The sequence below is a fragment of the Podarcis erhardii genome, assembly GCF_964252035.2.
Source record: "Podarcis erhardii genome assembly, chromosome: 17".
Classification (NCBI taxonomy): Eukaryota; Metazoa; Chordata; class Lepidosauria; order Squamata; family Lacertidae; genus Podarcis; species Podarcis erhardii.
The window spans coordinates 8,395,882-8,412,759 of record NC_138515.1 but is presented as its reverse complement, the minus strand read 5'-3'; the positions used below and the strand labels follow the sequence as shown (position 1 = coordinate 8,412,759).

Below are 16,878 nucleotides of genomic sequence, written 5' to 3'. Positions count from 1 at the left end.
GCAGAGACCACAACCGTAAGGGCTAACAGGCTTATTGTGGTTTCGAGCTTTCAGGGACTAGAGTCCTCTTCATCGGTGCTGGGCGTCATATGTACAGACACCACTCTTGAATGCTTTGAGGGATACAATAATTATTAACTCCAGATGTTTCTCAAGGCAGACCTCAGACGTGAAACCGAGATGGGCTTGCAGCTAAGCAGCTGATGCCTGAAAGATCTCTGTCAACGCAACAAAACCTGAGCAGGCTTGCAACTCCTCCTGGGTGTGTCTGTGCAGGAGCTTTTGGGGCTTTAGTTATCAAGCCAGAAGTGACTGATTGCGGGATGCTGCAACTTTTAACCCGCAGTCCAACCCAACAAGTCTCTTTGTCGGCTTGGAGGACTAGCCGGGATCAGCAGAGGGGATGGCTCTGGTGCCGTGAGGATTTCATGCAGTATGAGCCGTGGAGAAATCCCCATGCAGACCTGCCCCAGCAGGCTCTAAAAAGAGCTGCCTGCAATTCATTTCCCTTAAAAGGCCATCTGCAAAAAGGGAATAAGTTTGAGGAACCTGGGGGTTGGAACCCTGGAACAGGGTAACCCAATGCTTTGCTCCATAGGCACAGGAAAGAAAGAACGAAAGAATGAAAGTTTGGATTTGATATCCCGCTTTATCACTACCCGAAGGAGTCTCAAAGCGGCTAACATTCTCCTTTCCCTTCCTTCCCAACAACAAACACTCTGTGAGGTGAGTGGGACTGAGAGACTTCAGAGAAGGTCACCCAGTAGCTGCATGTGGAGGAGCGGGGAATCGAACCCAGTTCACCAGATTACGAGTCCACCACTCTGAACCACTATACCACACTGGCTCTTCATGCATGACAGATCTTTACAGGTTTCAAGGCCTTTGCCATACATCCCATAACCTTATCCGACAGCAAGGGGACATTTGTATAGCACATATATTCTACATAAGAAGCTGCCTTATAACCAAGTTGCACTATTGGCCCACCTAGTTCAGTGGTGTCTACTCAGGCGGTCGGTGTCTCTTTGGAGCCTCAAACAGGGAAAGGTCTTCCCCAGCTCTCTAATCCAATATCCTGAACTGGAGACCTCTGGGTGCAAAGCGTGTGTCCCACCACTGAGCTATAGTGCCTTTGGCCCACTGGAGAAGGAACTTTGGCACTGAGCGCTTTCATAAAGGCCTGTTCCATACTGGGTGTAGGCAAGCGGAAGACTTAAGCGAGTTGCGTCGTAGCATTTAAATTAAGTTCTCTCGATATCAAAGCAGAGAGTCCAGTGGCTGTCCTGAGAGAAAGGACCCCAGGCACACCCTGCTACACCTCTACCTGAGCACACACCCTTTTCTGCTTTAAAGGCACACAGGTAAGGTTGGAAATCCATATCCTGGGAAATAGGAATACATGGATCCCAGTCTCATCCTAGGATTCTGTGCAGCGTTCCTTACCAGTCTTGTACAGCACTGAAAGACTCCTGGTTGGAAATATCATACATGAGTAAGAAGCCCATGGCTCCCCTGTAATAGGCTGTTGTTATCGTCCGATATCGCTCTTGGCCGGCTGTGTCCTTAGAGAAAGAGAAGAAGGTTATTTATGTACATGCCACTACTGCGGCCCATGTTTTGTTAGCCCCAAAATGGAAAACGAGTGAGGTCCCAACCAAAGGAAAGTGGCAACTTAAGTTGACAGAATATGTACAGCTTGCAGACTTAATAGAATAAGAGAAGAAGAAGAACATACGTTTAGAGAAGATTGGGAAACTATTGAATGTATGGGGGAATACTGTGTACACTTGAAAACGCTGGCAGCATTAAGATAAATTTGACAGTGCAAATAAGTTTTGATGGATGTAAAAATGGAATAGTGAATGGTTTAGTTTATGTAAAATACGCAGGGATTTATGATATGCAAAATGAACCATGGAAAGAGAAGAAGGAAAGTCAATGATATTTTAAGGATGTTTAAATGAGTATTCTAAATTGTAAAACAGAAAAATTAAAAAAAGTATATTAAAAAAAGAGAAAGAGAAGGTGGTTAGCCAGTAAGAATACAGTCCTTTCAGCCAAAATTCCCAGGAAGGATCCATCTCACTTCACCCACTGTAAGGAATCCTAAGAGCTCTACTGAATCAGATCAAACTTAATAATAATAATAATAATAATAATAATAATAATAATAATAATAATTTTGTACCCTGCCCATCTGCCTGGGTTTTCCCAGCCACTCTAGGCAGCTTCCATCTTGTCTGGCAACCTGTTTCTCAAAGTGGCAAAAAAATTTCTCAGGCTTTCCCCAAACACAACACCCTTCCCTTCCACCTACCCACCCAGAACCAGTTATTGCCTGACCAGCCATACACCTTCCAGACTGGTTTGTGGCTGAAAGATGATGCCATATGCACCCAGCTTTATACACTTGGCTTTTCGTAACTCCTCGAGAGGTCAGGCTTCTCATTTGGGGTGGGAATCTATATTTTTAATTTTAAGACCACCATGTTTATTTGTGCATCACTGCGAGCCCTCTCTTGCGTGGAAAACATGACTCATAAATACATATAATAGAGCACTAGAGGAATACACAATGATGACCAAGTGAGATATGGAGCAAGCGCTAAGGTCACACATAAAGCACAGATGCAGAAAGGCTGTGGAATGATAGCTCATCCCCAGCTGCTTAGCCTTGGAGACAAGAGTCGTCCCTGGTTCTTCCTGGACACCTGCTCCCCTGCAGCCCGGAGACTTGCCGTTACTGTGGAAACCAGAGCTTACTTTTCAGGGCTATGACATAGGTTTCCTTTCATGCTGACAGCAGGCTCAAAGGAGAGTTTCCATGATGGCTCTGATGTGCGTAAGGAGTGCCATTTGACTGCTATTAAAATTTAAAGAGGTGCAAAGCTTAATGGAGCATTTAAAAGGAAAGCGAGGTCTTACGAGGCATCACCCAAGGACCAAGGGTCAGGGAGATGCTCTGGGGAGGGCAGCAGACTTAGCTGGAAGGACAACTGGGCGCCACACAGCCAAGTCTTGATCAAAGAGATTCTCAGGATTGGAGATTTCTCCCCACTGCTGACCAGTTATCATGCCACAGTCCACAAAACAGTCTTCTAAAAAGCCATTCTGTCCTGTGGTTTTGTGGGGAATCCTTTGGGGCCCTTTTGTGGTTCTATGTTTTCTTTTTTCTTTATATTTGTAGATGGTGAAAGAGTAATCCTACCGAACAACCAGCCATCTCCCCAATCCCAGAACGATCTCTGTGAAGCCCACCCTCCTGGGGCAAAAGAAGCAGGGAGGACTGAGAAAGCTCATCCACAAAGACTCACTCTTTTGCCACAGAGGAATGCTTTCACCCATTTGAAGAGACATTGCGGAGAATGTTTTCTAACAACCAGTGACTGTACATCCCATGAACTGGACCACCTGAGGTCCCTCTCTAAAGTGGGCTTCCTTTTTCTGGTCTAAGGTAGAGATGACATGCTAAGGCCACCTACACAGCAGGCAGGTGCCATTATTAGCAATAATTTATAATAATAATAATAATAATAATAATAATAATAATAATAATTTATTATTTATTATTTATTCCCCACCTGTCTGGCTGGGTTTTCTGGGCAGCTCCCAAAAGAATATTAAAAACATGTTAAAACATCAAACATTAAAAACTTCCTTAAACAGGGCTGCCTTCAGATGTCTTCTAAAAGTCAGACAGTTGTTTATTTCCTTGACATCTGATGGGAGGGTGTTCCACAGGGTGGGCAGCATTACTGAGAAGGCCCTCTGCCTGGTTCCCTGTAACCTCACTTCTTGCAGTGAGGGAACTGCCAGAAGGCCCTCGGAGCTGGACCTCAGTGTCTGGGCTGGACGATGGGTGTGGAGACGCTTCTTCAGGTATGCTGGGCTGAGGCCATTTAGGGCTTTAAAGGTCAGCAACAACACCTTTCTGGAGTCAGTGTCTGCACCGTATTTCAGGAGTAAATCTGGCCTTAGTCATTCTGTGCCAGCTGAAGGACAGCTTCTTGAGTGAGCTTTCCTTTCCTCATATGATTCCTTACTTTGTCAATCATGTGTGAACGGCTGGTCCCTACACAGCTGGATGTCACTACCTTGGAGACCATAAGAGGCCCATTAAGGAGGAAGACTCTCCACGCAGCCCCCTCCACCAAGCCCTGACCCGTTTGGCGACCAATGTCAGCTGCTGCCGCCACCTGCAAAAGACCCATTGTATCTAGTATTTGCACAGGATTATCGCACAGCTGCCAAGTGGCTTGTTTTCCCATGTCAGCCAACACTCTGGAACAATGCTCCAAGAAAGCTTGAGCTCCAAAAACAGCACACCAGAACAGTATGTTTTCTGGCACCACTTTACAGTGGGCCCAGGCAAAGGGTGAGGGTGTGTGTTAGGGGAGGGGTGGGGACACACCGTGCTCCTTCTAGGGTAGTCTGTCCACCTTTGGTTCCCAGCCTGCACTCAGCTCTCACCTGTGGCTCCTAGAAACTGTCAGCATGTGACAGCGGCCACACCTTGGAATGGCTTTGACTGGCTGGCTAAAGCAGGTGAAGGTAGCCAATGGCCGTCAAACCCTCTGTGAATTAGGGACTTCCCCTGCTTGCAAAGACAGCCTCTGGCAAATTCAGGAGACAAGACCAATAGCAGTCCAATAGCGGTTTCTGCATGAAGAAGAAGAAGAGTTTGGGTTTGATATCCTGCTTTATCACTACCCTAAGGAATCTTAAAGTGGCTAACATTCTCCTTTCCCTTCCTCCCCCACAACAAACTCTCTGTGAGGTGAGTGAGGCTGAGAGACTTCAGAGAAGTGTGACTAGCGCAAAGGCACCCAGCAGCTGCATGTGGAGGAGCGGAGACGCGAACCCGGTTCACTAGATTATGAGTCCACCGCTCTTAACCACTACACCACACTGGCTCTGTACAGCATGTGCTGTAGAGGGAAGTGAGGGGCAGATAGAGCCCATCAACCTGGGAAGGTAGCCCATCTAGGAGAAGAAAAACTCTGATCTTAAACATCTGCTGCCTTGTGGGACATCTTCAGGAGAAGAAAAGGCTAAGGAGCGAACCCTACACGAATCCAGAGTCCTTAAGATGGTTGGGATGGCGCCTTGTACGCCTTCTTCCAGAAACTCCTGCAGCCAAGCTGGTGCCAAACTTATTGCCCTGCTTTCATTTGGACCACATCAGTGAGGCTGATAGCAGGCAGCCCAGGACCTCCATACACACTGCCCAGCCTTGCACCCCGAAGAGGTCACCTCCGTGCTCCTAACGCAGCGGTTTGACTTCACCCCCGGAGGTGCACTCCATTGTCTCTGAAGGCAGACGGATGTCAACAAACAATAGACACAAGACAAGGTGCAGGCCAAGTCACTTGAGTCGAGAGTCGGTGGTGGTTCAGCTGGGCCCAGGACACTTGGACCAGAAGGTTTGCTCAGTTGTGAACATGCTGCAGTTGCTATGGACCATGGAGAATGGTGCCATGTCAAGACAAGCAGAAGATATGTTGAAAGACCCTCCTCAGGTCTGGAGTTCTCTTCCCCCATAAACCCGAAAGTCTGAGCATCTTCCAACAGAAATATCACAGTTTTATATGTGGTTCAGCTTTTTGAGGTCTGAGACACTCCTTCTCCTGAATTTGGTTTTATCAATAGGGGAGCACTTTGATGAGTTGCTTTCAAAAAATACTGTAACCTACTCTGACTTTTCAGGGTTGGTGGACGCTCAAAGTCCAAATAAAGAGGAAGCCATTGTATGCCTTTGGATGCTGCCAGCAATTTCCTGCTCCACCAGAAGGTAGGACATTGTATTCAGTACCGGCAATGGTTGTCACTGGAGACTTCCACAAGCACACAACCTTTCTAGCTAAACAGACATGTTCCATTTATTTATTTTATTTACTTATTGCAGGGTTATGTCTTCCTGTTATGTCATCTCTCTCTCTCCCAGAGGTGGCACTAGCTAGGACTCTGCTCCAAACCTGGACTGGGGACACCTGGCTGGATGTGGGTGGTGCTGTGATCAAAACCATTGAGCCTCTTGGGCTTGCTGATCAGAAGGTCAGCGGTTCAAATTCCTGCGACGGAGTGAGATCCCATTGCTCTGTCCCAGCTCCTGCCAACCTAGCAGTTCGAAAGCACACCAGTGCAAGTAGATAAATAGGTACCATTGCAGTGGGAAGATAAACGGCGTTTCCAAGAGCTCTGGCTTCCATCACGGTATTCTGTTGCGCCAGAAGCGCTGGCCACATGACCCGGAAAGCTATCCATGGACAAACACCGGCTCCCTCGGCCTGAAAGCGAGATGAGCGCCGCAATGCCATAGTCGCCTTTGACTGGACTTCACCGTCCAGGGGTCCTTTACCTTTTACCTTTTTAATGGAGGCACACAAAACTAGTGCAGCACATAGCCTGAACCTTGGGTAAAAACGGAAAGTTCAATTGGCCGCCATTCTCTACAAGCACAGTGTGAGTCTATATAGTTTCACTATATAGTTGCCAGGGAGGCGAATGGAATCGTACTGTGCCTGTAGAGAATGGCGGCCAATTGAACTTTCCATTTTTGTTATTTTGTTATTGTGAGACCAGGTTTAAATCTAGAGTGCTGATATGGCCTAGGACGTTGATGAACTCTGGCTTTTCTCTATAGCTCAGTGGCACATGAGAGCCCATGGAGCCTAAAGTCCTACATCATCAGACACCTTCAAGAGTTGTACTGTGTTAGCCCATCATACGTGTCACCTTTCAGTGACACACCCAGATGAGTGAAGCAGCAGTGCTGGCACACAAGCCAGTGCCTTTCCCCATGTGCACTTGCTTCCAGCACTCTGGCTGGAGAGAAACTTGAGGATGAAGCAAGGAAACATGGAGCTGACAAGCTGCACTCTGAGCCCAGGAATAGTCAAAGCCAGAGCTGCTGGCATAGCGAAGCAAAAACATCTCCAGAGGAATGGACCAAAAAGCTAGCCACCTCAGTGCTTGGATTCAAGGATTCAAAGAAAGCAGAGGGCTACACACCTGGCTGAATCAAGACACTAAAAATCAAAAACAGAAGAAGGTACAGTTTGGGCTTCCATAATATCTGCTCGCACCCTATTCAGGACACCCATGCCATGTAATACACACCATGGTCTGTTTCCAAGTGGAGAGAGATGCCAAGATTCTGCTGGAGCACAGAATTCAGATGAGAACCTCCCTTTTCATTTTTGTAAGTGCAAGTTTCTAGTTCTTATGACTGCCAAAATATACCCGAGTGGAAGGGGGTGGCAATGCCTCCAGAGATCTCTGAAGGCAGAAGTGTGGCTGAACTATAGTTCCATTGGTTGCTCCCCACTTTGTTCCTTCTCCCTCCTCCAGCCTAGCAAAAGAAGGGACACCTGCAGGGCTTGGATTGCCTGGGATTAGAATAGAAATTTAATTTGACATATTTACTGCATAAAAAAGGTAAAGGGACCCCTGACCATTAGGTCCAGTCGTGACCGACTCTGGGGTTACGGCACTCATCTCGCTTTATTGGCCGAGGGAGCCGGCATACAGCTTCCGGGTCATGTAGCCAGCATGACTAAGCTGCTTCTGGCGAACCAGAGCAGTGCAAAGAAACGCCGTTTACCTTCCCGCCGGAGCGGTGCCTATTTATCTACTTGCACTTTGACGTGCTTTCAAACTGCTAGGTGGGCAGGAACAGGGACCGAGCAATGGGAGCTCACCCCCGTTGCGGGGATTTGAACCGCCGACCTTCTGATCGGCAAGTCCTAGGCTCTGTGGTTTAACCCACAGCACCACCCGGGTCCCATTAACTGCATAGGATACATACAACTGGCCAAGTTTCTGTGCACACCTCGCCAAGAACGGTTTCTTACCCAAATCTGCAGCTTGACTCTCTTTTCATTCCTGTAGACAGTCTTGACCTTGAAGTCGATGCCCACAGTACTGACGAAGGCCGAAGTGAAGGAGTCGTCAGCGTATCGGAAGAGGAACGATGTCTTTCCTACACTGCTGTTGCCGATGATCAGCAGCTTGAACATGTAGTCAAAATTCTGGTCGGCGGCATCTTTGGGCGCCTGCCGGGTGTCATTTGCAGAGGCCATCTGTGAGATGAGAGGAAGGCAGTTCAAACTCCAAGGGTCAAAATCCCACTGCTCTTTCCAGAGCTCACAGAGAAAACCAGCACCAGAGAGTCAAGGCTTCTGTTTGGCCCTTGAGTTTAACCAAACTGCTCACTGCTCCAGGAGTGGCACTTTACATGAGGTACCCAAGAAGATCAGGATTAATGCAGAGAGGGAAGCCTCAGTATTCTAGGGCTGCCATACGTCCAGAATTTTCTGGAAATCACTGGTATTTAGCCATCAAAAATTGTGTCCGGGCAGAATTTTGGGGAACTGCTTTAAATGTCCAGGAAAACCCAGGCGTGTGGCAACCCATGCCAGAAGTGGGGGGTTTTTTTGCTGGTTTTCTTAAAAAACAGCTCAAACCCCGATTTTGCCAAAAAAACTCAACTCAACTTATGTGTCCGGAATTTCACTTTCTGAAATATGGCAACCCTACAGTATGGATCATGGGCATAGAAGGGAGGCTGTGTGTGCAGGGGGTAGCTGCCCACCCCATCAAGTAAATAATAATAATAAATACTTAACTCAAAGTATAAATAATCAGAATATCTGAAATTGAAATGCTTGCTGAGGTCACTTGGATAATGTTGTGAAAGGTTTTCAGCCAATCCAATAAATCTTGTTTTAGTTTAGATTTTTTAAAAAGTAGGATTTAAAAAGGTACATGTTCTTTGTAATTTTGCAAAATATACTCATTAACCGCATAAAAGTTACTCCCTGATATTATTTTTTTTTAAAAAAAACTTACTAGTTTTCAATTGACTGAAGTGTCTGACAGATTTTTTTCCTGAGCACTTGGGGTCAAAAGAAAGTTAACAACTTATTAATTATTATTATTATTATTATTCAGTTGTACCTTGGTTGACAAATGCCTTGCGACTTGAACATTTTGGCTGCAAACCCAAAAGTGAGTGTTCCGGTTTGGGAATGTTCTTTGGAACCCGAACGTCTGATGTGGCTTCCGCAGCTTCCGATTGGCTGCAGGAGCTTCCTGCAGCCAATTGGAAGCCGCACCTTGGTTTCTGAACGTTTTGGAAGTCGAACGGACTTCCGGAACGGATTCCGTTCGACTTCCGAGGTACAAATGTATTTATACCCCACCCATTTAAAACAACTGTTGTTGAGACATTTCATTCTGAATCTGCTAGACAGAGCCAGGCAGAGGATGACAGCAGGTGGGTGTCCTGCCCCCCTCAACATAAATCCTGGCTATGCATGCCTCTTGTAGGAGGGGGCCCACCGAGGGGGCCTTGCGTGACCCCCCTCCTCTCAAATCTTAAAGACGGCAGAACTCACAGACTCTGTTCTGAAGCTTTGATTAAAAGGAAGTGTCCCAAAACAGCATCACTTGCCTCCCTGCCCTTCACATGGTTCAATCCATAGTTGTTGGCAGTAGACATAGGGATTGTGGTAGGAGATAGAGAGCGCATCATGCCATTGGTGACAATAAAAGAGCAATACCTGCATAACTAGCTCTGGGCAATCTGCCATCGATTCTTGCAAAGGAACATGCCCACACCTAGTGACTCCCATTGTCCCTGCGGCTATAATATTAGAGCAATGTGTCAGGTTGCGTTATAACCCCGAAGACTGAACGCTCTGGAACATGGGTCAGCAAACTAAGGCCCAGGGGCCAGATGCGGGCCACCAGGCTCGTAAATATGGCCCATGGACCCTGCCGCCTGCTTGGTCAATCCCTCTGGGAGCAGCCGCCATCTTGGCTGCGTATATCCCGCCGCGCTCTCACATTTGCTTTCTCTCCCCATATATTGTATTGTTTTTCTTGTTTTTTGTGCACTACAAATAAAATATGTGCAGTATGCATAGGAATTCGTTCATTATTTTTTTTCAAAATATAGTCCGACCTCCCACAAGGTCTGAGGGACAGTGAACCGGCCCCCTGCTGAAAAAGTTTGCTGATCCCTGCTCTGGAAGATCATAGGCAACCAGGGACAAAAACCAGGGCCATCAGTCAGAGAAAAGTGCTGGGGGCAATCTGTGTGACTCTTTAGATCACATCCTGTGGCTGGCTCCGATATCTGCAGGCTTACTTACATGTCAAGGCAGGTGTTCTACCGGGAACGGGGACAAATTCAGTTCGGTTCACATTTAAAATGGAACCTACCCATACCTTCCAAAATGACAGGAGAACCAAAATATACGACATCACAGGTGTGCAAGGTCAAAGATGTGGCACGGCGCTGAGCCCCCAAAACGTTGGGCCCGAGGCATCACCTCTGCCTCAAAGCACTAAACAGGTAAAGGGACCCCTAACTGTTAGGTCCAGTCGTGGACGACTCTGGGGTTGCGGTGCTCATCTCACTGTACGGACCGAGGGAGCTGGCGTTTGTCCACAGACAGCTTCCGGCTCAAGTGGCCAGCATGACTAAGCTGCTTCTGGCGAACCAGAACAGTGCACGGAAATGCCGTTTACCTTCCCACCAGAGCGGTACTTATTTATCTACTTGCACTTTGACATGTTTTTGAACTGCTAGGTTGGCAGGTGCAGGGACTGAGCAACAGGAGCTCACCCCGTCGCGGGGATTCGAACCCCCAGCCTTCTGATCAGCAAGCCCTAGACTCAGTGGTTTAGACCACAGCGCCACCCGCGTCCCTACCAAAGCACTAAATAGTGCCACCCTATTTGGTTTCTACAGTTTTGTGCCTAGCATGCTCTCTAGAATTGATCTCCACCAGTGCTATCTGTTATTTTAGGGAAACAGGTGCCGGTATTTAACATGAAGTTTTTACAATAAGTGACACACTTTTAACATATTTTTTTTTTGGGGGGGGGAGAAAGTGCCAGTACTGCGTATGCTTGAGAACCCCCAGAAAAAAGCACTGATCTCCACCTTTTCTAATATAAGCTCTCTCTGCAGGGTCAGATTTGAAAGTGGGCAGAACAATGCGTGCAAATTTGACATTTGCACGGTGGCCTGGCCTCGTTTCTACAGACACCAGCCTCCATCCTTCATCCGGGCAATCAAGAGCCAATATCCAAGTTCAAGGGCATATTCCCAACAGGCAGAAACACTCAAGGAGGAGCCGTGAGGGTTGTGGCCTGGGAAGGGTGCTGAGGGAGTCCCTGGGGGGGGGGGCTGACATTCCACACCCCACCTTAGCACAAAAAACCCACATCCAACCTATTGATGGCTGCAATTCTGTTCACACCTGCAAAGACGGCTCCAAACCTAACCCCATTTACCTGGGAGTAAGCCCCACTGAGGGATGCGGGTGGCGCTGTGGGTTAAACCACAGAGCCTAGGACGGCGGTTCGAATCCCCGTGATGGGGTGAACTCCCGTTACTCGGTCCCTGCTCCTGCCAACCTAGCAGTTCAAAAGCACGTCACAGTGCAAGTAGATAAATAGGTACCGCTCCGGCAGGAAGGTAAACGGCGTTTCCATGTGCTGCTCTGGTTCGCCAGAAGTGGCTTAGTCATGCTGGCCACATGATCCAGAAGCTCCCTCGGCCAATAAAGCGAGATGAGCGCCGCAACCCCAGAGTCGGTCACGACTGGACCTAATGGTCAGGGGTCCCTTTACCTTTACCTTTAAGCCCCACTGAATCCAACAAGAACTTTTAAAACCTTATCCTCATTTAGAAACATGTGCTTTGGGTCCCCCCCCCCAATGCTAAGCCTTAAGAAAAGCTATTTAAAAAACCCAACAACTTTATGCTCAAGAAGCATACTGTGCAAATCTAAAGCTTGCACACTGCATTGTGCCCTTGGGTTGCCCCTAGCAAATACATTACTTTACTTACGCTGGTTTGTCAGCCTTTGGACTTCCCGTTTAAGTTACGTAGATTGTCAAATCCAAAGCAGAGTCTACTTCCCCTGACGCACACATATTCACACACAGAGAAACAGACCCATTTCAACAGCTGCTGGTGCAAGAAACAGCCTCTCTTCCTCTTCTCTTTGAAGACCAAACAGTGCAGAAATCCAGGAGGCAGAGGCGGCCACCTCCTTCTGACAGAGCGGAGCAGTAAAGCTCCAGTCCCTCACCACATCCGGAATCCCTCTTCAGGTGTGTCACCTCAGGCTAAGAAAGCACACAGAAGGAGTCACCGCGTTCTTCCCTGTTGTGAAAGCGAGTGCAACCCCCCCTCCAAACTATGACACATCTCGACACATCCTAAATAGCAAACAGCTGTGTTTGAACATCCACCCAGAAGGAGCCCCACCCTGGCATGACTACGGGCACCTCAGACAGTCGGAAGATGAGGAGAACCCTGCTCAGGTATGACAGAATATTTCTTTATGAAATTAGCTGTCACTATACTGCTTCTTCTCCGGGACGTGGGTGGCGCTGTAGTCTAAACCACTGAGCCTCTTGGGCTTGCCAATGAGAAGATCAGTGGTTCAAATCCCCGCAACAGGGTGAGCTCCCATTGCTCGGTCCCAGCTCCTGCCAACCTAGCAGTTCAAATGCACACCAAAAGTGCAAGTAGATAAATAGATACCGCTCTGGCGGGAAGGTAAATGGCGTTTCCATGCGCTGCTCTGGTTTCAGTGTTCTGTTGCGCCAGAAGCAGCTTACTCATGCTGGCCACATGACCTGGAAAAACTGTCTGCGGACAAACACCAGCTCCCTCGGCCTGTAAAGCAAGATGAGCGCCGCAACCCCAGAGTCATTTGCGACTGGACTTAACTGTCAGGGGTCCTTTAACTTTTTTTATACTGCTTCTCCTTAGGCAAAGCCCAACCTCCACTGTCTCAGGGAAAGGTATTGACTGATGGCTCTTTGCAAACAGAGTCAGTGGCCAGTGTTGGAAACTCAGATATATAAGCTGGACGTGAAATGGCCCCTTGAACCACATTTACAGCCACCAAAACAGAATGTCTAGTTGCCCTTCAGGGCCAGACGGCACAAAAGTCTTATCTTTCAATACAATTTTGGGGTTCCTGAAATTCTTTCTGATTGTGCAGATAAAATGTAACTGATAGAGTTCTACAGAGTGGGTGAAAACAGTCAAGATCCAAGAATCCCCAGGCATGCACCTCTAGATGGTGGAGACATCACACGCCATCTTGGCACCCAGGCATCTTCACTTGGTGTCAGAGACCAGGCTGAGGAGTACTGCTCTGATGAGGAATGGTGGGAGCATCCCCCCGCCCCGACCAGGATCCTGAAGCTGCCCAGGAGCAGGACAGTATAGAGTTGGAACAGTGGTTTGCGGAGGGGCATAGTTCTGAAGACAAAAGTTGGGAAGAACTGGGAGGTGAACAGCAAGGTGAAGAAGAACTAGAAGAGAGAGAGCTAACAGACTTTCTCTCACTGGAAAGGTAATGGGCATACTGAAGGACAGCTGGACATATAAAGGGCCCCATTACCTTCAGTAGCTTAGGGCCTCATCAAACCTAAACCCGGCCCTGGGTACAAATAATAATTATTGAACTATTTAATCTTCTTATCCATTACTGTCTACTCACTGTTATATTTTAGGCTAGCCAGCCTTCCCAGTATGCTAGTGATGTAGATGAATGAGCGCACTGATACACCTGAGCCTTACCTGGTCCTTCCTCTCTGGGCAGGCTTCCCATAGCGCAGACATGCAATCCAACCAGCCTGACAGGTTTAGCTCTCTGTGGCAAAGTGCTGCTCAGAAAAGCCACCTTTCCAGTTCCCCAAGTTTGATCAGCACCCAGGCCTACTGATTCCAGGGTTTCTGAACAGAAACAAATCCAGTTCAGGGCCAAAGAAAACCTGGGACACAGGCAGCCTCTAGCCCTGAATTCTGAATCAAGTCCTGGCTTTTTTCTCTGCAGCTACAACAGATTCCCCCGCAAGTTTTTATGTTTGGAACCAACTCTTACCAACTAAATCCCTCGTACTAAGATTCGTCTAAATAACCAGCTGAGTAGAAAGACTCAGCTACCAATAGTTCTACTGACTGACAAGAATGAGACAATATACTTTGCACTTCACATTTTACTACCGGTTTGCCACTAAATCATCTCTGCACTGCAAGAATCCTTTCATATGTTTTGTATGTGAGAACCCAGATTCAGTTTCTAAGTTTTCCTGGTTTACTTTCATTATCACTTCATAAAAGTCACTCCACATCTCTGACAGACCCTCCAAGTGTCCCTATATTCCAGGGATAGTCCTGGATTTACAGAAAACAAGAAAAAAAATTCTGTATCTCAAAGGCCAGAACAGCAAGAGGGATCGCTGCGCAGTGAAAGCAGCAATCCCTCTTGCTGTTCTGGCTTCTGGGATAGCTGCGCAGCCTGCATTCACTCCATGAGACGCACACACATTTCCCCTTACTTTTTAGGAGGGAAAAAGTGAGTCTTATAGAGCAAAAAATACGGTACTTATTTGATTTCAAAATGTCCCGCTTTTTCTTAGGACATCCCTATCTTCATTGGAGGAATGTTGGAGGCAAATCATCATCATTATTTGTGGTTTCATTTAACGTCAATTATACTTATTTTTAATTAGGATCTTCTTGTAACTTGCCTTGGGGCATTTGTTGTCAGATGAGCCGTAAGCACAATGAATAAATAAATAAATATGAGTGACGTGTTTTATACTGAAATGGTTCTGTGTTCTAAATTTGTTAGAAAAGCTTCACTGGCCTGAATCCTAATGTATTCTGAATCTGGGGTGGGGGTGAGCGGGGGGGGGGGGGGGGAGGAAGCAAGGAAATGTCAATTTTTTTTACCATTTTTCTATTAAGAATAAAATCACCATTGACTGTCCCCATCCTAAGCCACTCATCTTCAAAATCAAAACAATATGGGCACCCTCTTATATACATATGTATATAATTAATATAGTTAACCCCCAGAGCGTCGCAGAAGCTGACTGAGGGGCAGAATGCAGAGAAGAGAGAAGGAGAAGGAATGAAAGAAAGGCAGGTAAGACAAGAGAGGGCTTGAAGGAAGGGAGGCTCCAAACTGGGTGACTGGGGGGGGGGGAATAGGCTGAGGAAATAAGACATGGAGAGACATTGGGGACTCAGCTACATTAGTAAAGAAAAAGCGTTTTATATGTGTTATAACACTGTGACACCAGAGAGCGCTGTGGAGTCCCGTCTTCCGCCAACATGATTTTCCACTTTACAATGCGATTTTCCACTTTACAATGCGTTTTCCTCAAAAGCTTTTTTGCTGTGACTAGATCCAGCCTGAATCTGAAAAGACGAGTCAAATATTGATGAAAACAGCCAACAATAGCGGCTAGAGCATCAGACGAGGATTGAGGAGACCCAGGTTCAAATCTTCGCTGGGCCATTTCTTGAGCCAGCTCCTAGCTCCCAGTCTAACCTCCCTCATAGGTTATTTTAAGCATAAAATGGTAGGGGGCAGAACACCACCTCTGGCTTCTTGGAAGAAAGGCAAAACGTGAATGTAATGAAATAAATAAACGTGAGACGAAGAGCGACCTGCTATGTCACCAACACAGATCATTGTACAGTGGAACCTTGGTTTTCAAACTTAATCCCTTCCGGAAGACCATTTGGCTTCCAAAAAGTTCAAAGACTGAGGATCAATGGCTGGCTGCAAAGTCAATGGGGAAAAAATGAAAAATGCGCCTTGGAAGATGTTTGGCTTCCAAAAATCATTAGAAAACTGGGGCAGTTACTTCTTGTTTTTTGGCGTTCTGTAGCCGAAGTTTGACTGTAGAGGATAAACCTCGCACAAGGCCTCTTGCATTACCTTGAGGTGGCTAGTACTTTTAGAAGAAAAGTAAAGAGCTCAACAGACCTGCGCATGCACAGTTTGTGAGAAGTGCTGAATGTGTTAGAAGACCATTTAAACAAACCTTTCCATCTTCCAAACTCGCAAATGTATTGTGTTCCATTGGCTCTTTTAACCACTTCACTCGCATTCACTGTTCTCTGTCCTCTGCTTGTGCAATTGCCAGGGTAAGTTCAGGCTCAACCAATAACCTGACCCATCCCCTCCTCTTCAAGCAAAGTGCAAGGGACAAACACACCTTTTTAAAATGCTGCTTTTTAGAACACTGTGAAGCACGGAATAATATTTTAACTTTTGCTGAATGTGAGCCACACTGAACACCCCGCGGAATCATTAACCACTCTAATAATTAGAACATTTAAGTACGGGTAAGATGTTAACTGTTCCTCGTGAGGTGTTCCCAGATACATTACTTAAGAGCCACAAACCTGTGGGAAAGTGCTGCAGTATGGAATGGGAGTCAATTTAACTAGCCACGCAGATCCGTCTTTTCTTGGCAACAACATGGCACAGCTCAGCGCTGTGATAATCTTGCTGCTTCATCACCTCCCGCACATCACAGAGAGGAACAGGGAGCCAAAGGGGTTGGAGATCTCAGCATCAGCACAAACCGGGGTGGGGAAGGTTTAAATGGGGTATTTTCTTTTTAATCAACAAATGCAAAACCTGCTCTGCTGAGGATGTGCATTAGGTTTCTTGTCCACATTCTGTCCTGTATTAGTAGTTTTCACACGTGACACAAGTAGCGTCTGAAGGACTCAAATATTTTTTGGGGGGATGGGTGGGGGGAATCCTATTTATGACAAGCCAAAAACAGATTTTGAAATCTGTTGTACTGTAAGCAACTCGCTGGCATATGGAAGCACAAACTAACTTTTTGATTGAGAAGGGGCGGGTTCTCGAATACAGATAAGGTAAACTGGAGGTGTTATGTAGTGAAGTTTCACCCTGGGCCAGCAGGGGGATACTGTATATAGTTTTCACTCAGGTCTGTAGATAGTTTTCCCTCAGGTCCGCGTCAGTTATTTTAGGCGGGAACTCTGGGCTGTTGTTGTTACAA

At 46.9% G+C, this 16,878-nt stretch overlaps 1 protein-coding gene across 2 annotated transcripts in view; it reads right to left on the bottom strand.

The window, feature by feature from the left end:
* RAB3D (RAB3D, member RAS oncogene family) overlaps nucleotides 1-16,878 on the bottom strand; it is a 37,819-nt gene that overhangs the window by 2,295 nt on the left and 18,646 nt on the right. The window contains exons 1-3 of one of the 2 annotated variants that reach the window (XM_081845632.1): nucleotides 11,870-11,990; nucleotides 7,857-8,084; nucleotides 1,447-1,565 (exon numbers count right to left, since the gene is read on the bottom strand). In XM_081845632.1, the coding sequence (XP_081701758.1) occupies nucleotides 1,447-1,565; nucleotides 7,857-8,084 (347 nt within the window). In that variant the 5' untranslated portion in view covers nucleotides 11,870-11,990. Of the gene's footprint in view, nucleotides 1-1,446; nucleotides 1,566-7,856; nucleotides 8,085-11,869; nucleotides 11,991-16,878 lie in introns of those variants that run through there. The other variant, XM_081845631.1, reaches the window with a different exon arrangement.